A 26,911-nucleotide genomic window follows, 5' to 3' on the forward strand; every position below is an offset into this window, starting at 1 on the left:
GTGCTCCAACATCCTTCACTCAGTAAGGTCCTAAATTTTCTAGATTACTGTTAGTTTTCAATCTAAAAGCTTCATTATTTGCTTTATTTATAAAATACAAACACATAATCACACAATGTTATGAAAAAACAAATGCTTTAACAACAGTAATGAAATAGGCCTGAGTTGGGAGTTATTTCCTGTTGTCATATGAAAATATGGCATTACTAAATTCTATTCAAGTAAGCAAGTGATTTGGGGGGAAAGTTGTAACATTCAGTGTAGCTGGATACAATCCATCACGCTCACCTTATCCATTTTTAATGAAAAACTTTCAAAACATGCTTCAGCTGTGAAATTTTAGGGGCAGTGTCAGGTTTTACTTGCCAGCAATTGAGCTGAACTCCTTTTGCTGACTAATAAACAACTGGTTATGTTCTGCCCTGTAGGTAATGCCATTACAGTACCTGCTCTGATGGTACTCTCTCTTTCTCTCTCTCTCTCTTAGGCAGTCCCTCGGAACCGAGGATGACTTGCTTCCACACTAAAAATGAGTTCTCAGGTGACTGATGAGTCCAATGCGGGACCTACAGTCTCTGTCACTGTTGGGGTTGTCCGTGAGGGTCCTGACGTTCCAGGTCCCGAACTTCACTTTAAAGGGTGGAAGATGCCTGTGCGTGAATTCTTTTAACGTGGGGTGGCCGTTGCACACCAGCTACCACATGGGCTTGACAGAGCAAGGTCTTGGTCCAATGGCAAGGGGATCCAAGACGATTGGAGACCAGGCTCTGCTACATTGGCCTAGCACACGCACACACATACTCCTACTGTCCTCCTCCTTCCTTCCCGCAGGTCCTCTCTGCCTGGGTTTCATAGGCTATAACCCTGTAGTAACAAACCTAGGATCAAATTGCCTGCTCACTGCCTTGGCTAAGGAATGAACATGGTCTAAAAAGGGTCCAAAGATTAAGAAAGCCAAAATTACTCCTCTTCCAAGGTACTGGCAGGGCTTCGTACACAAGCTCATACTGCCACCTGCAGATGCCTTGTGTTACTCCAGCATTTTAGAAAACATGCCTGCTCGTGGAAATCTTTCACTAGATTTGAATCTGTTCTCACAATAAATGCCGGTCCGTTATGCACTATTTACAAATGTCTTCCCTGCTGGTTGGCAAAACTCTTGCAGCCTGAAGATGAGGGTACATTACTGATGGGCCAGATTAGTAAGCAGTTTATAAATAACAACAGAAAATGCTGGAAACACTCAGCAGGTCAGGCAGCATCGAGCAGAGAGAAACAGAGTCAACATTTTGAGTTGGGGACCCTTCGTCAGAACTTGAACGTTAACTCTGTTTCTCTCTCCTCAGTGCTGCCTGGCCTGCTGAGTGTTTCCAGCATTTTCTGTTGTTATTTCAGATTTCCAGCATCTGCAGTATTTTGCTATTGTAAGCTGTTTCTAAAACTGCACCAACAACCTCTCTGCAGCCTTCTGCCTTGTACTTCTTTATAACAGTTGTCCCTTTTTAGAAAATGAAAAGACTCAGTTTGGAATATTTAATGGTCACATTTGTTTTGAACATTTTCTCCCCTTTGCCCTGCTTCCTCTCCTGAAGGCATTAACTCTTGCTGAGGTACAGTTCCAAGTGGCCATTCTTCATGTGTCAGCCTGGACAGTGAGAGGCGGCAGGCTATTTGACTGGGTAGGGCCATATTACTGGGCCAAATTCTGCTCTCAGCCAGCATACACACACATCCACTTCTTAGCAGAAGCCACTGAATAGCAATCAGGAGTGGGAACTCCCAGCAGATTCTCCCTCCAATGAGACCAATTATAGCATTCTTACTGCTGCCCTGGCTAAACTCCGCTAACTGGGAATCACATATAGACTAGGGGGAGTACGATAATACCAGCTTCTTAAGCTTAATTGCTTGGGGATGGAAGAAAATTGCCAGGAAAATGGAAGGAAAAAAACCCTAATTTTCGTACACATGGGATCTTTAAGCATCTGTTCTAGCGATCATACTTTAACAAGAATAACTCTAATTTTGGTAATCTCTAGGTAATCTCTGTCACTTGTATTTACAAGTTTAAAACAAACACCAGTATATCCTTCCTCTCCTTTCTACACACTGCATGAACAAACTCCCCTCAGTACTGCTTGGTTCCTTGTAACTAATTGTTCTGTCACAAAAGCTGATTTATAATCAGCTTTTCACAAGTGTGCTTATATTTACAACCCATCTTGACGCAGTTGCAAAGCTTTATCTAGGTTACCTATAAGCACCTAAAGGCAACTTGTCCCTGCAGGGCAAGATTAAAATTATATTATGTTGGCTCACCTGTGTAATAGTGATTATTTCCTATCAATACAGCTGTTTTCCTTGGATATATATAGGCTGGGGATTAAATACAGTTTTGTAGGTATTACAAGAAGGCTTTAATTTTTACAGTCAGTCCTCAGCCATCATGTGTACATTTTTTATAAGTACAACATTAACAAGTGCTGTAAGCAACACAAAATGAGGCAATACTGCAGTTGTCATAGCAAGTTGTAGACATCACAGCTAACGGTGAAGAGAAAATGTAAGCTGATTAAGAGAGCCTGATTCTTAGATGATAATCTTCATATTTCCAACTGCATTTGAGAAATCTATAAGTGTCGTCATCATTTGATTTGAGGTCTGCAAAGATCTTATTTCTTTGTCTTCAGTAGGGCCTGAGAACCAGTTCTTTTAACCCATCCATATAGACTATTGGTCATATAGACATTCTGGTCATAGGGCTGCCAGTAGTTTTACAGTATATTGGTGAGAGGTACACAGCACAGTCATACACTAGTGTAAGGAGTTCTGACAGTAGACATTAAAGAAACAGCAATCAAAGTGACTCAGTTTACTTTCTTTTGTTGTAGTTGAAAAAGGAAATTTGGGTTTGATTCAGTTTCTAATGAATGAAGTGATGAAGTCTCAGAAATGGTTAGGAGAAGAGAAATGTCACAAACATCGGCTGCATGAGAAAGTTCGAAGCTTGGAAGAGCAAAACCAACAATTCAAGACTGAGCTCAAGAGTTTGAAGGCAGCTGAGGTTAACTTAAGCAGGATTAAAGTGGACTGGAACCGTCACCATGATGAAATGATTCGTCTGAAGGAGGAAAATTATCAGATCTTAATGCGGTATACAAACACTCTGCAGGAGAAAGAAATGTCTGTGACACGGAGCAGAGAGTTACAACAACAGGTATTGCTTTATGGTTCAGTCATCCATTTCTATAACATATAATCCATCTTCAGCTCTGGTCTAAAGGGCAATGTTCAGACTGTGATTCCAAAGCTTTGACCTCTGACAGTGAGTGGTGGGTGGGGGTGGGGAGGGAAATAGTTGCCAGTTTGTTTTCTTAATACAGTAGGCCAGTCATGCATAGCATAGGAAGCCAGAGATTAAAGCTATCCTGCCAGACATTTTGAAACACTAGCCTGGCCTGGTTTGTTTCAGTAATGAACCACATTACTAGCCTTGAGCGGAGCAGTTTCAGTTGCATACTGCAGTGTGTGGGCAAAGAATTCCACTTTAGGGCGATGATTTCAGGAATAATCGCAAGTCAGCATGTGAATGCAGAAAACATGGAGAGAAAGGAGAGGTAGAGAGTTAAGGCAAGAGCAATAATTTAAATAATGGAAGAAAAGAGTTGCAATTTGTTGGTATTCTACTACGATAGGAAATAGATTTACACCCATGATTCCACATGTTGGAAGTTTTCGCTATTGGCTGCACTGTCACAAGGAGCTGCCAAGCAGAGACTCGCTGCTTTCTTGCAGGGAGTGAGGGAAATCAATGCCATGCACTTTGCTTTTTTCATTTTTTGGAAACTCTGTGACAGTGTTTTCTTACATCAAAGGATCAGGGCACTACCAGTCATCACATTAAGCAACAGGAAAGCTCAGTGATGTGGGAATCTTTTTGCCAACATGCAACCAGAAAATAATCTAACCTCTGTTATATCTATTTATTAGCATTGGACATCATTAGGAGTATGTGAGTGCAGTCTGTACTGTTTATAATTATAGGCCAGTACAAATAAATAGCCAAGGTACAAAACTGGGCAGCACAATTCACTACAAGCAATTATAGCAGACACAGCAATGGACTAAAATTCAGTAGAAGCTTCGTTCGATCCTGATCCACTACAGAAAATAATTTAAATAAGAAGTCGTCTTTAGTCTTTTCATAATTCATATCAGAAATAAATAGCTATTGTGTTTCACTAATGTTTAAAATGAGCAACCAGAGTCAATCAAAGGCATAGACATAGAGGCGTGAAGTCTGTGTTAGAATAGATGCGCTCAAGTAAAGCAATTTTTCTCTCTAATCTCTAGGTGGAATATATTATTATAGGATGTTGTTGAAGCAATTGCTTTTGAAGAAATTTCATTTGACTTGAAAGATTGTACAGCTGTCATTAAACTACATATAACTGCTATCTGTCTAGATTGTGTGTGTCACGCTGAAAAGCTTTGTGCAATTATGCAATTGTAGAAATAATTAGATATGAACAAGGAGACATGCAGCATAAAGGCAGTGTGGACATATTGCCCTCCCCTTCCCCCAGATTTAATAAACTTTACTAAAGGCTGTAGGTCACGAATTAGCCTCATCCCTCAATGTCACATTTCTGTCGTATGAGCAGGGTTGATGGCACTAAAATCAATTGATTCAAATAAGGTGAAATATTACAATTGTGGACAAATGGGCAGTAAAAACTCCTTAATTTATGCTTGCATATTTCTCAATGACAAAGCTCTAAGGCCAGATGTTAGTATTCTTGATCATTTGTAATATTGATATTTCCTTGCATGCAGTTTAGAAGCTAGCAGCATTTGTCTACACTCTGTCATCACAAATGGTCAATGCTTTGTCCTTGTTGTCTGCCCTTACTGTCATTTTCTAATATTTAATTGAGAAATATTAAGCTTTAATTTTAACAATTAAATTTGGAGGCTGTTCTCTATGTAAAAGTGATTTTAATAAATGTACATTGTCAGGGCCAGGTTGGCTGCATCTCTAACCCACTGACTTATTGGACAGTAGGCCTTAAGTCCTGCCTGCAGTAACCTGAGCCCAAAACAGTTCCCACATTCACAGTACAGAGCCAATCTGTAACAGAAAATAGACTGTGGGTCACCAGTGAACAAGAATCTAAATGCAAACTGAAGAGAATTTCTATTAATCACCATCTAGTGGTTAATTAAAATTGCAGGTTCTCTCACAGTAAACAGTATACTATAGTTATACCAACTGTCTATCACTGAGACAAGCATTTCACCTTATTCTTATTTTCAGGATTTAATCATAAACTTAATTTGCGTTTGACAACAATTCACTCTTAATGGCAAATGATACCGAAAGCTCGATTGGTGGTGCACGTTTTAGAAATTGATGATTTATCACTCATCTTTCTTGCACTTTAAAAGAAATTGCATATTGAAACATACTTCTAGATATGAAAATCCCCCTTTTATATACGCTACAATCTCAGTTATGTTCTTGTTTAGAATTTGTTGTAAAATTCTTTATAATCTGAGATTAAATGAAAAAGGTTTTAAGATTAACATACAGAAACATTTGGTAGATCAGACTCTACTAATGGAACTCTATCTTCAGTGCTCTGCTGAAACAGTCTGCTTTGAACCACCTGTCTAATTGATATATTGCCAGATGCTCATTGTTAAGGCAATGTGTCTAAATGACATACTCAAACTGATAAGAAACTGAGTCTTACTGAATTAAAGAGACTCTTTAAGTGTTCATACCATATCATTAGACGTCTCTCATGCAGTATTTAGGTGGAAAGGAAGAACTAAAACCTAATCAAAAATGAAAGGTGAGCTACCCTTGAGTCCTAAAAATTCTATATTTTTAAGTCTTGGTGATCTTGTTGATGGACTAAAAATGGTGATCCTGTCTGACTTACTTTAAAGATGGACAATCTTACAATGGAGAATAAGAAGCTAAAAGTGGAATTTGATGTTGAGCGAAGAATGTCCTCTAAGCTGCGAGATGAATTCAAGCCTAAACAAGATGAACTTTTTTATTTAAAAGAAGAAATTGATAAACTGAGATTCAGGATTCAAGAATTGCAAATGAACCCAGTAAGTATAGTGCATTGTGTATATGTATCTATCTACATTACCTTTCTCTCAAGCTCTCCCTCTCAATTTGAACTTTTCTAACTTTCAAGTTACCACACTGTTATCATCACCTTTTATAGAGTACAGTTAATTTCTGATTTTCCTGCCAATCAGAATATTTGGCCCGTATTTTCCGATCGGAGGCTTCCTGCGTGCGGATGCCTCCGATCTGGAAAAAATCTACGCCCTTACCTGAGGGCTCCGGAGGTCCGGACATTTCCGCTCCTGGGCCTCTGCTCTACGAAATGCGCAGGGCCCACGTATCCCAGGGGCGCATGCAGTTCGCAAGCGTCCCTGGGATCACGTGGGCCATGTGGAACCAATGAAAGAAGGGAATCCCCCTTCATACTTTTGACAGGTGGCTCCGCATAGACCTGTTAAAGGTATGAATGGGGATCACTCAAAAAACACATCAAAACATTAAATAATTTTTTTTTAAATCATGTTTTTAAAATTATGTTAAATTAAATATTTTAAACAATTTAATTTTTTGAAAAAATAATCATATGTTTACAGGGCTAAAAATAAACTTACCTTTTTTTAAAGTATTTTAAAATTATAAATGAGTGGGGAAAAAAATATTTTTTACTTTTTTAAACTCTTATGCTGGTAAAAGCAGGCCTAACATATGCTTTTACCAGGTGTAAGATTTTGAAAGGTTTTCAGCGGGCGGAGGTTGTGCAGAAAGCAGAACTCTCTACCCGCAGAGGCCCTTCTCCAGGGCAGGCGGAGGATGCCGGTTTTCTGCGCGTGCGCTTCGCATGCCTGAAACCGGCACTTGCGAGGTCCCAACGGGTGTGTACACAGCTCGTACACACCCGTAGGGATCGGAAAATACGGGCCTTTTTGAAGTGTAGTCACTGTTGTAATGTCCACTGCCATCTTTGATATTACTAAAGAAGCTTGGCTTTCAGAAGGAACATCACTATGTAAGAAATGTTTGTCATAAAAAAACTTTTAATTAATGCATTTTACATAAAGATTGTGAAGATGTTCAAGAATTTTTTTAAACAGGTGACAATAGATATCTTGGAACAGGACCGTGTAGAAGCTCTGGAGGACAGGCAGGATCTGATGAAAGAAATGAACTCACTGCGGTTGGGGCTAGATCAGGCTGAACGTCTGAGGAATGAGGTGAGCAACCTAACATTAGGCTTTGCAAGTGGGTTTGAAGGAGACATTACAAAACTGGAAAACAGTATGGAGAAATGAACACCTCCAATATTTCATCACCTTAACTAGTCCTTTCCCATTGCAGGCCGATCTAAATCCCTATTTTGAGATCATAAATGAAACACACAGGCCTTGATTTTAATTCCCTCGCCCAGCGAGAATGGTGCATGGAAGGGGTTAAGATCAGGCCGAGTCCAGTTACTGGCGTGTGGCCTCACCATTCCTGCCCGGCGACATCTCAACTTCACCGACTTTGAAGTCGGCCGAGGCTCCCGCTGCACCAAGCGAGAGCTTAATTTAAAATTAAAGATTGAGACCCGATGAGGTCATCGGCGCTGCAGTGTGATTTTACCTTCTGGACTCGGGAGGCCCGCACGAGGCCCACTCCTACAGCCGAACCATGGCGGGAGGCACCGACTGGCTAGAAGAAGCCATAGTAAGTATTTAAAAATTACCTTTCTATAAAATCCACATGGGCCAGGAGGAGGAGGAGGAGAAGCGCTCCTTACAGGCCCCACCAGGAGTCCTTGGGCCTCCCCAGCTTTGGCCTTGCCTCTCCCTCTCGGCGCAGGCATGGGTACCAAAGCTCTTGCCCAGCATTAGCTTTATGCTGAGGACTATCCCCTTGGGTCCCCAATGTCCTAAGGTTCCCAAACCGATTTCCGCCCCTACCCGCCAGCCCTGTCGTCAGTCCTGTTGGTTTCGGGAGGGAGACTGTCCTGGATTATTTAAATGAAGCATGGGGGTTAAAATGGCTGGGCCTCACGCTGAGATCCCCATGGGGGTTTCGTCGTCCCCCCCTCGCCCTTCCCAACATGCCCCCTTCCACCCCCCCACCCCCACCATTAAAATCGAGACCATAGAATTTGACTGCATAAGTTGCAGTCTGCTATTAGAACTTTGTAGAGAATGAAACTTACAGCTTTGGTCGTGTAGACCCTGCACAATCATACCTTATGACTTGATTGGGAGCTTTGCTTGCCTGTGGCCATATTTGGCCCACACCTTCTGGAACAATTTCAAAAATTATGTAACAGTCAGCAGAATGAAAACTTAACATTTAAAAACAAATGGAAAGTTTGTATCTGTCACCAGCTACAAAGGCTGAATACATCAAAGTGTGAGAGTAAATGTCAGAGCGGAGATGAAAAAAAAATTGATCGGTTTAAAAAAAAACTTAAAGGGCAAAAGTTCAGAAGGAGCCAATGTTTCTAACTAAACGAGGAGGGGGGGGATGGTGGCTGATAAAAGAAAAACACTGCAAATGATGAACATCAAATAGAATCAGAAATGTGGGAAAATCAGCGTCTGAAAACAGGACAGACAAGTTAACCTTTGAGGTGCCTTCTCTCTTTTCAGTTGCTAACAGACCAAGGGGGTAGAAATTTGTCTCGGTGGTGGCGCGAAGCGGGCAGTATCGGATCAGATCGGCCGCCCGTTATACGCAGTGCCTGATATTCCTGAAGAGCAGACGCTGTGTATAACGGGCGGCCGACCCTATACCGCCCAGTTTACCCCACCGCCCGAGACAAGTTTCTACCCCCTGCTGTGCACTTGCACCATTTTCCATTTTTATTTCAGGATGATGAATTGCTCTGGTTGCTATGTATAGTAAGACTGTAAATTAGTTCATGAAGATTTCCTCTGGTCAATATTTCTGATAACATTGCAAACAAATGCTTTATGAAGCAGGAAGAAATCTTCATAAACACATTTATAATTTTGCTACATATGGGGACCAGATTTGAAAATTGAGCCAGTTTTTAACCGCAGGCTGGGTTGGAAAATGGGACCGGGATTAGAAATCCAATTTCAGATTAGAAACAAATCTGATTACCCTCCCGAAACCGACAGGACTGACATCAGGGCTGGCGGGTAGGGGCGGAAATCTTGCCAGCCCTGGGGAGGCGGGTATGGAGGCGGGACTGCCGGGAAAATGGCAGAATCTGGGGGCAGGTACCCATCCTGCCCCCAACCTGCCTCCGTGCCATCTTCCCAGGAGGCGGGTAGCCGACCCGCGCCGGGTCCCGTCTCCTGGAGGCGGGAAGGGGATTACAGCCACTTAACTGCCTGTTAACGGGCAGTTAAGAGGATTATCCCCATTTTTCCAGGAGAGGCGCGGGCTTCCCAACGTCAGGAAACCCTGCCAGGGTCACCGAGGCAAGCAGTGGGTCTGCAGGGGTTGGAGGGGTCCAAAAGTGCGCTGTGAAGGTAAGTGATGGCTGCAAGTGTGGAGGGGTAAGTATGTGAGGTGAGTGGAAAGTGATAGAAAATGTTTACTTACCTTTGTTTCTTCCTGCAGGCTTCAACAGTTGGGGATGCGGAGAGTCTCGCATCTCACCAGCAGGGATGACAGATGGCTGCTGCATTCTCCGATGCAACAACCATCTAATTACTGCTAAAGAAAGAGGTTTGATGAATCTTGAATACAAGGACTCATCAAACAACATAGAATGTCAGTGTTTGACAGCTTCACAGAGCTGTCAAACGATGACAATTCATCTGTCAAAAATGTTTGACAGATGAAACGTCATACGCTTTCGTTCTCTGTAACTGGCTTCCCTTAATTGGCCTGCTAAGCCCGCTGGGCAGGCTTAACAAGGTCAGTCAAGGGAAAATAGCGTTGGTTGGCCACAAGTCGATGGAGACAGGACGACCCAACAATCAGCAGTCCCACCTCCAACGCGCCCCCATTGGCAAAATCGCCCCCAAAGATACTGAACAGTGGCAAAAACCAAAATGCAGTAAGGGAACTGGTTAGTCCATACAAACAGTAAATTTACCACAACAACTTGCATTTATATAATACCTTTAACATGGAAAAATGTCCCAAGCTGCTTCACAAAGGTGTAAGCTTTCACTATGCCCACAACATGACCTTTTTCTATAGACCGTAATACAGAACTAATCCACCTTTGTTTTATCAACCTAATATTCTTAAATTTCATCTGATCTTGATTCCTCCAGACCCAGCCTTTGTCTTTCTCTTCTCTCTGAACTGAGGTTCCCATGAGTTCAAAAGCATTTAAAGTGTTTTACTTTCTTCTGCCCTGCCAGTACCTGGATGAAAAGGAGAATATGCTGATGGAATGTGCCACTCTGAAGATTGACTGTGATATGTACAAAGATAAAATTACCTCACTCCAAACACAAGTCTTAGAACTACAAAAGGAACGTGATGAGGTAAATAAAATATAACTTTACCTTCCCATTACTGAAGATGGTAACTCCTGCAGCAGTACTGGTGTCAGCAGCCCTGCAGTACCTCGCCCAACTGGCCATACTTCATATATAAGGCTCATCAGGGAGTACCAGCAGGTTATTCACTGTTTGGGCAATCATGGCCAAACGTAATCCTGTCTTCACTCATGTACTTCCAGCAAGAATCAGTGGAAGGTGATTGGGAGCAAGAACACTGGTTCCTATTTCTTTTTTTCTCCCATTCCCTAGGATATTGAAACTATTTTGAACATTCCCAGGGCTGGCTGAGATCATCTAATTCAGCAGTGGCTAGACATAATCATGGGACTTTCCTGATCCAAATGGCACAGTGCCACATTAAGTGGTGCACTTACACAATGAGCTATAAAGATCCCTGAATTAATGATCTAGAAGGGGATTTTTATTTCATTGTACTGGGCTGTCTATATGTAATTTTTAAAAATGTACAAATTTTTTTTTCAATATGCTTCAACCTTCTTGAATACCTACTACTAACCGATGGAAGATAATTGTACCATTTAGAGAGGGAACCATTTGATTAATCAGGCACAGAGCATTGTATGATTACTGCTGGAACAATTAACAGTCGGAAAGGTCAAAAATGGTGTGGGTAGTGTATATATTCGGGCAGTTAATGTTGGAGCAGGCAACACTTGTGAATGTGGTAAATGTAGTTAGGGTACACATTACGTAGTCACTGCTGGAGTAGGTAACAAAAAGGAATGGCACAGACGATGTAGTTAGTTTATATATTCAAGATGTTACTGCTTTAAAACATTTTTAATGTTGTAATTGGTGCAGTAGTACTGCTTGAGCTGCCGTGGAAAACAGGTAACATTTATAAAGACAGTTTTGCCTAAAGGCATCTCGGTCTCTACCTGAGAAGAATCTAGAAACTGGGAACCAAGATTCAATGATGGTATGGAAACGGCTAGCCGGTCAGGAAAGAATTCCAGTTGATCGTACTAAAATTATTTAAACATGGACATTTTCCATATATTATTGAACATAGAAATACATAGAAGTTACAACATGGAAATGGGCCATTTGGCCCAATGAGTCCTTGTCAGCATCTACACTCCACACAAGCAAATGGTCCTAATCACAGTTACCCACCTGGTTCCCATATCCCTTCATCTCCTTCTCCTTCAACCATCATTGTTTTGCAGAAAACGATTGCCTCTATTCTTTTTTGAGGGTATCTTTCCATCTAATTTTTCATTTTAGATTGTATGTATAAAATAATGCCCTTACAGTTATATGTTTGGTGCATTACTAAAAGTACCATTTGGCCTTTTGTTATTGAAATCCCAGAACCTTGGACAACAGGAAGATTTATTATTGCAGCAATGTGGTACATATGTGAGTGATATCATAATGGCGATCTCACAGTGTAGTGAAAAATAGTAAGGAAGGATATTAGCTCTGATGACGTGGAATCTGTATGGGTAGAGCTGAGAAATACCAAGGGGCAGAAAATGTTAGTGGGAGTTGTATACAGACCCCCAAACATGCTGCGGTTGGGGATGGCATTAAACGGGAAATTAGAGACGGGTGCAATAAGGGCACAGCAGTTATCATGGGTGACTTTAATCTACATATAGATTGGGCTAACCAAATTAGTAACAATACTGTGGAGGAGGAATTCCTAGAGTGTATGGTTTCCTGGACCAATATGTTGAGGAACCAACTAGAGATCAGGCCATCTTAGACTGGGTATTATGTAATGAGAAAGGATTAATTAGCAATCTTGTTGTGCGAGGCCCCTTGGGGAGGAGCGATCATAATATGATAGAATTCCTCATTAAGATGGTGAGTGAAGTAGTTGACTCAGAGACTAGGGTCCTGAATTTAAATAAAGGAAACTACGATGGTCTGAGGCGCGAGTTGGGTAGGATGGATTGGGGAACGTTACTTAAAGGGTTGACGGTGGATATGCAATGGCAAACATTTAAAGATCGCATGGATGAACTACAGAATTTGTTCATCCTTGTTTGGCATAAAAATAAAACAAAAAAGGTGACTCAACTGTGGCTAACAAGGGAAATTAGGGACAGCATAAGACCCAAGGAGAGGACATATAAATTGGCCAGAAAAAGCAGCAAACCTGAGGATTGGGAGCAGTTTAGGATTCAGCAAAGGAGGACAAAGGGATTAATTAAGAGGGGGGGAAATAGATTATGAGAGTAAGCTTGCAGGGAACATAAAAACTGACTGTAAAAGCTTCTATAGATATGTGAAGAGAAAAAGATTGGTGAAGTCAAGCGTAGGTCCCTTGCAGTCAGAATCAGGGGAATTTATAATGGGGAACAAAGAAATGGCAGACCAATTAAATACATACTTTAGTTCTGTCTTCACAAAGGAGGACACAAATAACCCTCCAGAGATGTCGGGGAACATAGGGTCTAATGAGAGGGAGGAATTGAATGAAATCAGTATTTGTAGGGAAATGGTGTTAGGGAAATTGACAGCATTGAAGGCCAATAAATCCCCAAGGCCTGATAATCTACATCCTAGGGTACTTAAGGAAGTGACGCTAGAAATAGTAGATGCATTGCTGGTCATCATCCAAAATTCTATAGACTCTGGAATAGTTCCCATGGATTGGAGGTAGCTAATATAACATCACTATTTAAAAAAGGTGGCAGAGAGAAAATGGGGAATTATAGACCGGTAAGCCTGACATCGGTAGTGGGGAAAATGCTAGAGTCCATTATAAAAGATGTAATAGCAGAGCATTTGGAAAACAGTGACAGGATCGGACAAAGTCAACATGGATTTACAAAAGGTAAATCATGCTTGACTAATCTACTGGAATTTTTTGAGGATGTAACTGATAGACTAGATAAGGGAGAAGCAGTGGATGTGGTGTATTTGGACTTTCAGAAGGCTTTCGATAAGGTCCCGCATAAGAGATTGGCGTGCAAAGTTAAAGCACGTGATTGGGGGTCAGGTACTGACTTGGATAGAGAACTGGTTGGCAGACAGGAAGCAGAGAGTTGGAATAAACGGGTCTTTTTCCGAGTGGCAGGCAGTGACTAGTGGGGTACCGCAGGGATCGGTGCTAGGACCCCAGCTAGTCACAATATATATTAATGATCTAGACGAGGAAACTAGATGTAATATCTCCAAGTTTGCAGATGACGCAAAACTGGGTGGGCGTCTATGCTGTGAGGAGGATGCAGAGAAACTCCAGTATGATTTGGACAGGTTGGATGATTGGGCAGATGCATGGCAGATGCAGTATAATGTGGATAAATGCAAGGTTATCCACTTTGGTGGCAAAAACAGGAAGACAGATTATTATCTGTACGGCAATAGATTGGGAAAAGGGGAAGTACAACAAGACCTGGGTGTCCTTGTGCAACAGTCGCTGAAGGTAAGCATGCAGGTGCAGCAGGCGGTTAAGAAGGCAAATGGTATGTTGGCCTTCATAGCGAGAGGATTCGAGTACAGGAGCAAGGATGTCTTGCTGCAGTTGTACAGGGCCTTGGTGAGACCACACCTTGAGTATTGTGTGCAGTTTTGGTCGCCTTATCTGAGGAAGGATGTTCTTGCCATGGAGGGAGTGCAGCGAAGATTCACCAGACTGATACCTGGGATGGCAAGAATGGCGTATGAAGAGAGATTGGGTTGATTAGGCTTATATTCGCTAGAGTTTAGAAGAATGAGAAGGGATCTCATTGAAACTTATAAAATTCTAACAGGACTAGACAGACTAGATGCAGGAAGGATGTTCCCGATGGCGGGAGAGTCCAGAACCAGGGGTCACAGCCTAAGGATAAGGGGTAAGCCATTTAGGACTGAGATGAGGAGGAATTTCTTCAACAAGAGAGTGGTGAACCTGTGGAATTCTCTACCACAGAAGGCAATTGAGGCCAACTTATTAAATATATTCAAGAAGGAGTTAGATATATTTCTTACGGCGAAAGGGATCAAGGGATATGGGGAGAATGCAGGGACAGAGTACTGAATTTGGATGATCAGCCATGATCTCATTAAATGGCGGAACAGGCTCGAGGGGCCGAATGGCCTACTCCTGTTCCTATCTTCTATGTTTCTATGATGTAATTATACAGCTCCTTGACTAACACCAATTTTGGAACAACCATGAACACCTCTGATCGTGGCAGGCTAATGATGAGAGCAATGTTGCAGTGTGTAGTAAATACTTGTTTCTTATTTTTCTACAGGCATATGGGGCCAGGGATGAGGCCCAATTGCAAATTAGCAAAATGATCATAGACAAGGATTCATGTCGTCGGCAAGTTATTGAACTACAGGACATGTGCCGTGAGCTGAATAAGGAAATGCTGCAGTTAAGATTAAACAGGGACAGGCAGGAGGTAGGGCAATTTTTCAGTCCTTGTTCAAAAACAACAGGCTGGGATTTTCATTGTCACCCGATGAGGTGGACAGAGATCATGTCTGATGTCTAAAACAACACGACTGTCTAAAAATATAAGGACTGATTTTTCCTGACTCGTGTCCCCAGGTATTACGCAGTTTCTCAGGCGCAAAGGTCAGGAAAAAGGGATGGAGAGCTGGGCAACCACCCTTTTCGCGTTGCCCGGGGATTTCCAGGGTTTTGCAGGGGGTACAGAGCCTGGCCTGCAGCTCCAGTAGGTGCAGGCCCGTCTGAGCCAAATAAGGCTGCAATTTCTGTTGAAATGGCTGCCTTGGCACTTCAGTACAGTGGTGCCATGGCCTACCCTCAAGCCCTTGCCAACCGAAGGCACCACAGAGGTACCAGAGCAGGCCACAACATGAAAGAAGGCCTTTTCTTTGGTTTTAAAAGCTTAACTTGATCAGCAGCCATAAGGTTCCATCTGCAGATGCGCCTCACTTTCCCATCCTTTTTGCAGACTGCTGGTGGCATATTAGACGGAAGACATTGCGAGCCAGAGGGCGGGGGCTGCACCGCTTCTTGGCTGAAGAGCCTGGGAATCTGAATCTTAAGGGCAAAAAACAGAAAATGCTCAGCAAGTCAGTCAGTTTCTGTAGAGTGAATAGACAAGTTAAAGTTTCAAGTGTGGACCCTTCATCAGAACTAGGTTCACGGAAGCTCTACCCCATAAACATTAATTTGTCTGTTTTCTCCACAGCTGCTGTCTGACCTCCTGAGTTTGTCCAGCATTTGACTTTCATCATGTGGGATGAATGGGAGCTATGTGAGTTGTTGCGCACAGAGAAGGAGGTGTAGCTGATTTCATATTTATCGAGGGAAGAGGGAAGGCATCGAGACAACAGTTAATGCAGAGGCCAGATGTTACGTAGAAATGACAACACAGAAACAGGCCGTTTGGCAGAACCAGTCTGTGTTGGTGTTCATTCTCTCCATGAGCGTTAGTCCTAATTCCCTGAGCCTGCCCTGTTTACAGATGTGAAAAAAAGAAAGATGAACTTTTATTTATATGTTGGCCCAGAAATTCGGCTCTCCACGGGTGAGTATGCACGGAATACTCACCTGTGGGCCGAATGGAAGTGCCGGTTTCCTGCATGCACTGCGCATGCGCGGGAAACCGGCACTTCCGATCCTCTGAACGAAGGGGTTCAGAGGTCGAACGCGCGCACAGGAGAGACTGCGTGTGCGCTTTGAACTTAGTTTTTTTTTGCAGGTTTTCACACGAGGTTAAGCCTGCAGGATTTACACATTTAAAAAGCAGGTGTAAGGCCTGCCTTTTACAAGGTAAGTGGTCAATTAATTAAAATTAAAACATTTTTTCCACAGGTTTATTATTTTTAAATACTTTAAAGCAAGGCAAGTTTATTTTTAGCCCTGTTAGAATATAAAATTATTTTTTTCAAAAATTTAAATTATTGTTTAAAATAGTTATTTAATATAATTTATAGTTTATTTAAAAAGTGTGATTTAAAAAAAAAAAAATTAATTGAAGGTTTACTGCTATTTTGGGGCCCGTAGTATTTATAAGTTTTGACAGGTCTTCCTGTCAATCTTATGAATGGGCTTTTCCCTCCTCCGATTGGCTGCCCATGGCCCACGTGATCCCAGGGGATGCATCGCACTTACTACGCCCCTGGGACACACAAGCACAGCGCACCGGCAGCTGGGCCAGGCCCTGGAGCGGAATTCCACGGGGCCCTACAGCTCAACTGCCGGCGCGCAAGGTAAGTGCAGTTCGGGGGCTTGCACCCGTGGGAAGCCCCCGACCCGAATTTCTGGGCCAATACCTTTCACAACCTCAGGACGTCCCAAAACGCTTTACAGTCAATGGCGTACTTTTGAAGAGTAGTCACTGTTGTAATGTAGGAAACGGGGCAGCCAATTTGTGCACAGAAAGCTCCCGCAAACAGCCATGAAGTAAATGTCCAGATCATTTGTTTTTAGATGCTGGTTGAGGGATAAATGTTGGCCAGCACACTGAGAGAACTCCCCTGTTCTTCTTGGAATAGTGCCGTCGGATCTTCTACCGCCACCTGAGCGAGCAGATGGGGTTTCAGTTTAACATCTCATCCAAACGACGGCACCTCCAGCAGTGCAGTACTCCCCCAGTACCGCACTGAATTGTGATCCTAGATTATGTGCTCAGGTCTCCGGAGCGGGGCTTGAGCCCGCAACCTCCTGACTCAAGTGAGAGTGTTATCACTGAGCCAAGGCTGACCCCTGAAATAGAATGTCTCCTACATGAAAATGCACAAATGTCTCTTTGCAGCTGGCATCATGTTGTCCTCCATATTATCTTCATGCTGCTGATGATGACCTTTGCTATCCATGTAGGCCTTTCTTCTCTGAGGCCTTGAAAATGAGGTCACTTTGTAAGGCAGAGTTTTGCAGCTTGCAACAAACAACAATGATCCGAGAGACCCAACAGGACAATATTGCAGGGTGCCCCCAGGTCGATCCAGGCACCTGAAGCATACCTTCAACATACCAACAGTCTGCTCAATTATTATTGTGGTGGATGAATACACCTCATTATAAACAAAGGACACACATGATGAAACTCGTGGTTTCAGTCAAGTTTGCTATTTACTTCATTGTAGACTTGGAAAAATCCAGATAATATTATGGAAAAGAAGAACATATGGGTTAAATTTGCTTCAATTTTCCTTTCTTTATTCCCTGACAGAAAATGATAACGGATAATAAAACCCCAGTACGTGAGAAACCCAAACTGAAGCGTCTGCAAGCAGTGAACCCCAGGACCATCAGCTGCGAGAGTGATGATAGCAGCAGCAGCCAAAGTGATGTAAGCTTTTCAAATAGTGTACACTTAAAAACAGCAGGAGAAAGAGAGAAACAGTGATGTGCGACATTACCACTCCCAGAACTGCTGTGCACTAGCCTGAAAATTACTCGCTTCTACAGTGAAAATAAGTCAGACTGAGATTGAATTTAAAAAGACTTTGGATCCAAATTTCCTTTTAACAAACAAAATGGGATAAATGCATAGAATTATATAGAATTTACAGCACAGAAACAGGCCATGCAGCTCAACTAGTCAGTGCCAGTGCTTATGCATCATCCCTCCTCCCACTCTACTTCATCTAACCCTATCAGCATATCCTTCTATTCCTTTCTCCCTCATGTACTTACCTAGTGCCTATGTTTTTCCCCATAATGAACAACCCACTAATGAAATTGTGGGAATTCTGAGAATGCTATTTTGGTGGGTCATCCATTACAAAAAAAACATTTCTTCTAGTTTTTGTTTCTTAAAAGGAAGCTTTTCAAAATATTGTTGCACGTAACAAGTTAGTTTCATTATATTTGATTCTTGTACAAAATTTGATATAGATATAGATAGACAGATATATACATATATATGAGAGAGAGAGACACATATTTATATATATATGAGAGCGAGAGAGACACATTTACCTAACAAAAATCTATTGATTTCAGTCTTGAAAATTTCAATTGACCCAGCATCCACAGGCCTTTTTTGGGGAGAAAGTTCCAGATTTCCACTTCCCTTTGTGTGGAAAAAGTGACTCCTGATTTCACTGCTAAATGGCCGAGCTCTAATTTTAAGATTATGTCCCCTTGTTCTGGATTCCCAATTATTTTAATATATGTATCCCACAGCTGTGTATTTCATTACTTTTTCTGATGCACCAGTTTGTTTCATTGATAGTTTTATACAAATCTAAAGAAAACCGGAAGCTGTGAGTCACTGTGTAGTGTCAGTTCTTCCTTCGTTGAGCCACCCAGCAAGGAATCTATCTACAGACGCAAAACTGAAGATGCCATGGAAGAATCATTCAGGTGAGAGAGACAGCGCACACACACCTTTTCGGTGGTGGCAGCTTGTGTCAAAAATCAGTACTACTGTGCTTTAAACAACTTTCTTTCTGTAAGTCTATGTTCCACCATCCAGTCAAGAGGATGGGTGGATGATTTGTATTTATTCATTCTCGGGATGTGGGCGTCGCTGGCCAGGCTGGCATTTATTGCCCATTCCTGGTTGCCCTGAGAAGGTGGTTGTAGGCCTTCTTTCTGAGCTGCAGTTTGATACACCGGAGTGACTTGGTGGGCCCCTTCAGAGGGCAGTTAAGGGTCAACTGGAGTCACAAAGAGACCAGACTGGGTCGTCGTCGTCGTACGTGTCTTCATACTGTTCCCTTTGGGGAACGGTATGAAGTGGTGGAAGGATTTCTGGCCGCGATTAATGCTCCTTCCGTGACCGTAACCATCTTCGTACCGGCCATTAGGGTGGTTAGTCCTATGGCGGGAGGGTTTTACGGGCTCCCACAACCCATACGAGGGGGGGGGGGTGCCACCCACACCCACGGACGCAAGTATCCCGCTGGATATCAACCCAGAATTTAGAGCCGGAGCTCCGACTCCACTTGCCAGGACTGTCTGGAGCGGGGTTTGAAACCCTACGCCTTCTGGCCCAGCGGCGGGGATGCTACTGCTACGCCAAAGGCCCACTCCACCAGACTGGGTAATAACACAAGTTTCCTTCCCTAAAGGACATTAATGGACCAGTTGGGTTTTTATGACAATCTAACAACTTTGTGGTCATTTTTAGTGAAGACTAAAATGGTGTTGAGTAAGCTGATCTCCGAACCGGGGGCACTATAATTAACCTCAATACTCCTCCGTTAGGGAGGAGACAGTCAGCCAGGGATTCTATTTCTCATTACTACCCACGTCAGCTGTGATGCTTTGTCAATAGCCGACCAACACTCATTGTCTCGGCTCAAACATGAAGTTTGACCACTTGGGTAAAGTACCAGAGGGTAACAGCCGCCGTGGAACACTACTCCTAAAAAGAGTCAACGTCTTCAGCAGAAAACTGGGGGGGAGAAGCCTTCTATAGTTGGGTAACATTTCTCTTCTGTTTGTGTTTTTACAGCAACAGACATTATATTGATGACGATACTTTCACGTCAGTAGATGATTGCACTGATACTGACAGTTGCAATGAAAATATTCCTGATGTCAGTGAGTTTTCATTTTCTCATTCATGATCTGGGTATAGCACAAAAGTAGGATAGAAATCTCGGCAACCTGACTCGCCATGTAATAAACTCGATCAGCAACTTGTGACACTAAGAGGCAGCAAGAACCTTTCAGTAGCTCAACTTAAAGGGCTCGTCCAATCCATACAAGTTATTTACTGGTTTGTCCTTTTAGTCTGCTGGTTAACTTCTGTGTGTTTTTTGCGGTTATTCTCTCTTTTGCAACAGATTTGTGATTTCTGCTAACAACTTTGTGCTGATGCTGGACTGTTTTTGTCTGCCTTCAAAATGGTTTTATTGCTGTGGGTGGTCTGGAATGTCTAACTTTGGGGCTGAAAGATGAGGAGGGGGGCAGCAAAGAAAACAGGAGAGAGCAGGGTATCTGGGAGAAGAGTGAGGAGGAGGGCACTATGCAGGAGACCACAGTGGATCTTCAGAGAGCATTTCTCCTATGTTAACGTCACTGAGGAGCAATGTGCCTTCGCTTCACCAAGGATGCTGCCACCAAGGAGGCTGTCACCTGCTGCAGCTACAACTGGAGCCCCATACCAGGGCAAGGACAGCTCTGACTTTGGCTGTCAAGGTCGCTGTGGCCCTTAACTTTTATACCACGAGGTCATTCCATGTTGCAGCAGGTGACATTAGAGACATCTACCAGTTTGCTGTTCCTCGTTCTATCAGGGAGGTCACCGACTGTCTATGCTAGGAGGAAGAGCTACATTACTTTCTCAATGGATAGAGTGAAGCAAGATGGGAGAGCACTAGGCTTTGCCTGCATTGTAGGCTTCCCCAGGGTCTAAAGTGCCATAGTCTGCAGCCACATTGTCTTGTGTGCACCCCTTCACCATCCTGGCATCTTTCTGAATAGCGTGTTTGCAGCCACAGGCCACGTATCTTTTTTTTAATTCATTCATGGGATGTGGGCGTCGCTGGCAAAGCCAGCATTTATTGTCCGTCCCTAGTTGTCCTTGAGAAGGTGGTGGTGAGTTGCCTTCTTGAACCACTGCAGTCCATGTGGTGAAGGTACTCCCACAGTGCTGTTAGGGAGGGAGTTCCAGGATTTTGACCCAGCAACGATGAAGGATCGGCGATATACTTCTAAGTCAGGATGGTGTGTGACTTGGAGGGGAACTTGGAGGTGGTGGTATTCCCATGCGCCTGCTGCCCTTGTCCTTCTAGGTGGTAGAGGTTGCGGGTTTGGGAGGTGCTGCTGAAGAAGTCTTGGCAAGTTGCTGCAGTGCATCTTGTAGATGGTACACACTGCAGCCACGGTACGCCGGTGGTGGAGGGAGTGAATGTTTAAGGTGGTGGATGGGGTGCCAATCAAGTGGGCTGCTTTGTCTTGGATGGTGTCGAGCTTCTTGAGTGTTGTTGGAGCTGCGCTCATCCAGGCAAGTGGAGAGTATTCCATCACACTCCTGACTTATGCCTTGTAGATGATGGAAAGGCTTTGGGGAGTCAGGAGGTGAGACACTCACCGCAGAATACCCAGCACTTCTGACCTCACCTCTGCCCCTCCCTCCCGGAACCACGATAGGGTTCCCCTTGTCCTCACTTTTCACCCCACCAGCCTCCACATTCAACGGATCATCCTCCGCCATTTCCGCTACCTCCAAAGTGATCCCACCACCAAACGCATCTTCCCCTCCCCTTTCAGCATTCCATAGGGACCGCTCCCTCCGAGACACCCTAGTCCACTCCTCTATCACCCCTAGCACCCCTTCCCTTTCGTCTGGCACCTTCCCGTGCAAGCACAGGAGATGTAACACCTGCCCCTATACCTCCCCCCTTCCCACTGTCCAGGGCCCCAAACACCCCCTTCCAGGTGAAACAGCGATTTACTTGTTGTACTTGCAATTTAGTATACTGTATTCGCTGCTCACGATGCGGTCTCCTCTACATTGGGGAGACCAAACGCAGATTGGGTGACCGCTTTGCAGAACACCTCCGTTCAGTCCGTAAGGGTGACCCCGAGCTTCCGGTCGCCTGTCATTTTAATTCACCGCTCCATTCCCACTCGGACCTCACCGTCCTTGGCCTCTTGCATTGTTCCACGGAAGCTCAACGTAAACTCGAGGAACAGCGCCTCATCTTCCGATTAGGCACTTTGCAGCCTTCCGGACTCAATATCGAGTTCAACAATTTCAGGTCATAACCTCGGCCCCTATTACATTTTTACTTATATTTTTTTTTCCCCCACCCCTTTGTTTTGGGTTTTCCCTTCCCCCCCCCCTTTCCTTTTTTTTTACATGGCAGCTGTCTCTCATTCTGCCAGTACATTTCACACCTAATCTGAGCCGTCTTTTGTCTCTTTACTAATCCTATCACCATCTCGTCTCGTTTTGAATACCTCTTAATGTCTATTCACTTCTTTTGTTCCTTCCCCAACCCTCCTTTCGATCTATTTCATTTCCTTTCCAGTTTTGAAAAAGGGTTTCAACCCGAAACGTCGACTCTAATTTCTCTCCACGGATGTTGCCTGGCCTGCTGAGTTTTTCCAGCATTTTCTGTTGTTATTTCGGATTTCCAGCATCTGCAGTATTTTGCTATCTGACCTGCTCTTGTTGCCACAGTATTTATGTGGCTGGTCCAGTTAAGTTTCTGGTCAATGGTGACCCCCAGGATGTTGATGGTGGGGGATTCGGCAATGGTAATGCCGTTGAATGTCAAGACGCTCGCTTTTTGGAGATATTCATTGCCTGTCACTTGTGTGGCTTGAATGTTACCTGCTACTTATCAGTGCAAGCTTGAATGTTGTCCAGGTCTTGCTGCATGCGGGCATGGACTGCTTCATTATCTGAGGAGTTGTGAATGGCAGTGAACACTGTGCAGTTATCAGCGAACATCCCCACTTCTGACCTTATGATGGAGGGAAGGTCATTGATGAAGCAGCTGAAGATGGTTGGGCCTAGGACACTGCCTGAGGAACTCCTGCAGCTATGTCCTGGGACTATGATGATTGACCTCCAACCACCACAACGATCTTTCTTTGTGTTGGGTATGACTCTAGCCAGTGAAGAGTTTACCCCCCAATTCCCATTGACTTCAGTTTTACTAGGGCTCCTTCATGCCACACTGGGTCAAATGCTGCCTTGATGTCAAGGGCAGTCACTGTCACCTCACCTCTGGAATTCAGCTCTTTTGTCCGTGTTTGGACCAAGGCTGTAATGAGGTCTGGAGCCGAGTGGTCCTGGCAGAACCCAAACTGGGTGGAACCCCAGGTCTGTGCCCGGTTTCCTGGCAGCAATCATGATTCATAATTCCTGCGCCAGTCCTCTGTGCCACCTTTATTCCAACCAGGTTGTCAGGTCAGAGGCTGACTACATGTCAACAAGGGGAATCCCTTTCAGATATGGCTCATGACTCCTGTCAGGGACCCAGGCACAGCCGAAGATCTGGCATACAATGAGAGCCATGTCGCTCACCAGAAATATCGTCAAGCAGACCCTCAGCGTGCTCAAGTAACGCTTCCGCTGCCTGGACTGTTCTGGAGGAATTTTGCAGTTCAGCCCTAAGCAGGTATCCAGATTTGTGGTTGTCTGCTCCATAACTATCGTGAGGGACCAGCCCTTACTGCCACCTGGGCAGCAAGAAGTGGAGCAGGAGGAGAAGGAGCAGCATGAAGAGGAGGAAGACCAGGAGCAGCAATGACCAGCAGTGCCTGTAGCTGCCAAAGCTCTCATAGAGCAGCTCATCTAAGAGTGCTTCATTTGAACAATCCCTCCCATCTCTAATACAGAAACTGTTCCAAGATCCTTGTCAGCACCATCTAAACTACTACCATTGGATTGCCTACCTTCAGTCCAGCCTTATGGGTCTTGCCCTCATTTCACTATCAATATAAACAGCAACACCAAATCCAGAGTGAAAAAAATCCAACAACTCAATTCCATCTGCGTCTAATATTTAATAGAAATAATTAAGAATCGCCCTTGTGCAACTCCTTAGTGCCTGTCTTCTATGCTCGTTTACCTATCCTAGTGCTTTAATGAGGTGCATCCCCAGTGGTTAAAGCTTGGGAGATGGAAGGTCGCTGTGCTTCCATTGAGGACACTTCAGATGGCTGTGGTGGACGACTTCAAACCTCTCTGGGCCCTAATATCCTGGCTGCAGACTGCAGCATCTCTCCATGGGCTGGGGCAGTCTGGCCCAGCTGACTGTATGACACTAACATGGCACTGGTGGAGTGGGTGGCGGGAGAGGACAGCAGCTGCCTCCCCCATAGAGCTAAGGCCACTCTCCTGGGACTACGCCTCAGCACTCCTACAGCTCTGCGCGAGAACAGCAGGACTAATGTAATGTGAAGCTTTGGAAGCCCCCGTCAACACTGGCCCCTGTAATGTATGTACCTTTAAGGGGAGAACTACTTTTTACAGCTCCTGTATACTGTAGTACCGGCAGTGACCACACCTGTATATAAACCCTGAGTAGTGATCTGTACAATTAGTTCTAGAGTAACCCTCATTCAGTAAACACCTGTTGAATCGTTCCCTGCAGTCTTGTTGTCTAATTATTGAAGGACACAACATCAAGATACACGGATCTAACATTGGCGATGAGCAGATTCGAACCTACCTGTAACTCTGCATCACCTCCCAGGGATTCGCTCCTGGAGAACAGTGGAAGGAGGTCGAGTCCAGAAGCACGGGCGTCGACCACGGGCAACCGCCCAGTCATCCAGCGGAGATTTGAGCATCGCAGGGGAGGCTGTCGAGAGCCAGGCTTGGCTTTCCAGTCACGGTGGTCCAGCGAAACGGGCTGGCAACAGGTACTGCGCAGACCCTTCCCGGACAGCGGCAGCTAGAGCCGACCGAGCGGCATAGAAAAAGGCGGAGCAGCATCGACGGGGGAGAGAGAGAGGGTAGAGCGCACAGGGCGCAGCCGGTGTTCAGGACCCAGCGGCGTCAACGGGGGAGAGAGGTGAGAGAGAGCAGAGCGCAGCCGGTGTTCAAGGGCCGAGCAGCGTCAGCGGGGAAGAAAGGAAAGCGCGGGAGACGCCATTTTAAGCCGCAGCGGGGAAGAAAGGAAAGCGCAGAAGACACCATTTTAAGCCAGTCTAACCACACCCAAAAATGCCGAAGAGTGGCAGTATCACAGCGTTCGACAATGAAGTCGAAGATTGGACGACATATGTCGAACGCATAGAAGTATACTGCAAGGTGAATGAAGTGCCAGATGACAAGAAAGCGCAGGTATTGTTGAATTCAATGGGTGCAAAAACGTATGGCTTACTACGAAACCTAGTAACCCCAGAGAAGCCAGTAGAAAAGGATTTTGAAAACATAGTGTCAATCCTACAGGACCACTTAAACCCCACACCGCTGCTGATAGCAGAAAGATTTAAGTTTCACAAAAGGAACCAGCATAAAGATGAAAGTAATGCTGAGTGTTTAATGGAACTGCGCAAGCTATCGAAACACTGCCAGTTTGGAACGGGACTAGCAGATACTTTAAGGGACAAGTTTGCGTGTGGGCTTCAAAGTGAAGGAACCAGAAACGGCTTCTATCCGAAAAGGATCTTACGCTGGACAAGGCTTTCAGCATTGCAGTATCACACGAAGCAGCAGCACGGGGCGCAGCAGAGATACAACGGAGACCGCAAGAATATGGCACAAATGAAATGTCATACGGAACAGTGAAGTGCTTTCGCTGCGGCAGAACAACACACGACCATAATGATTGCTGGTTCAAGGACAAAGTGTGCAGACAGTGTGGAAAAGTAGGACACATAGCAAGAGTCTGCAGGTCGGGAAAGAAAACCAGCAGCAAGAAATCTCTACAGGAGAAGTACCAGAAGGTACATAAGGTGACGGAGAGCAGTTCAGATGAACAGAAAATTGATACAGACTCCGGAAGCAAGGAGCTGGGTTGTCTGAAACTACATAATGTGATCAAAACGGAGGATCACCAAACTATCTGGGTCACGCTCAAGATAGCAGGAGTCCAAGTGAAAATGGAATTGGACACAGGATCAGCCCTAACAGTCATAAACCGAAGGGACTACAAGCAGCTATTCTCACATATACCCTTGAGAGATACAAAGATTGTCTTGAAGACGTACACGGGGCAAAAAGTCTACCCCAAAGGAAAAATAAGGGTGAACGTTATATATAACGGCAAGGAAACACCAAAAATGGACCTATATGTATTGCCAGATGGAGGACCACCACTACTAGGACGTGAATGGATCCGGAAGATACAGCTAGATTGGCATTCCATACAAGCACTGACTGTAGATGCCAAAAAGGATGACGACGTCACACCTGGACGACTGTCAAAAATGCTAACTGACGCACAAGAAGTGTTCCAGCAGGGACTCGGAACACTAAAAGGCATAACAGCAATGATCAAAATAGAGGAAAATGCAAGCCCAAAGTTTTTTAAGGCCAGACCGGTACCTGATGCGATCCGCCCAGCCGTCGAAGCAGAGCTGGAAGGTTTGGAACGCTCAGGAGTACTGTCCAAAGTGGACTGGAGCGAGTGGGCTATACCCATCGTTCCTGTAATGAAGAGGTCGTTGAGTAATACGCCTGGGGAACCAAAGAAGGTTCGCATCTGTGGGGACTTTAAGGTGACAGTGAACCCAGTCCTTCACGCGGTACAATATCCGCTTCCGCGGATTGAAGATATTTTCGCCTCGCTATCTGGAGGGAAACGCTTCACTAAGATTGATCTGGCCCAGGCGTACCTGCAAATGGAGGTAGAAGAAGCCTCAAAACAGTACCTCACGATCAACACTCATAAAGGTCTCTACCAATACAACCGGCTGGTGTTCGGGGTAGCATCAGCTCCGGCTATTTGGCAAAGGGCAATGGAACAAGTCCTGCAAGGGATTCCAGGGACCCAGTGTTATTTGGACGACATCCTGGTCACGGGCGAAAATGACAGTGATCACCTCGCCAACCTGGAGCAGGTGCTC

At 44.4% G+C, this 26,911-nt stretch overlaps 1 protein-coding gene across 1 annotated transcript in view; it reads left to right on the plus strand.

Annotated features, from left to right (window-relative positions):
• Positions 1 to 26,911, plus strand: part of card14 (caspase recruitment domain family, member 14) — a 75,762-nt gene that overhangs the window by 17,106 nt on the left and 31,745 nt on the right. The window contains exons 4-11 of the mRNA XM_085963684.1: positions 2,892 to 3,217; positions 5,956 to 6,126; positions 7,180 to 7,299; positions 10,396 to 10,521; positions 14,754 to 14,906; positions 17,652 to 17,771; positions 18,660 to 18,790; positions 19,887 to 19,975. Coding sequence (XP_085819810.1) covers positions 2,892 to 3,217; positions 5,956 to 6,126; positions 7,180 to 7,299; positions 10,396 to 10,521; positions 14,754 to 14,906; positions 17,652 to 17,771; positions 18,660 to 18,790; positions 19,887 to 19,975 — 1,236 coding nt within the window. The remainder of the gene's footprint in view (positions 1 to 2,891; positions 3,218 to 5,955; positions 6,127 to 7,179; positions 7,300 to 10,395; positions 10,522 to 14,753; positions 14,907 to 17,651; positions 17,772 to 18,659; positions 18,791 to 19,886; positions 19,976 to 26,911) is intronic.

The sequence above is a fragment of the Somniosus microcephalus genome, chromosome 21 (assembly GCF_052327205.1).
Source record: "Somniosus microcephalus isolate GS21.2 chromosome 21, FLI_Smic_1.0, whole genome shotgun sequence".
NCBI classification, from domain to species: Eukaryota; Metazoa; Chordata; class Chondrichthyes; order Squaliformes; family Somniosidae; genus Somniosus; species Somniosus microcephalus.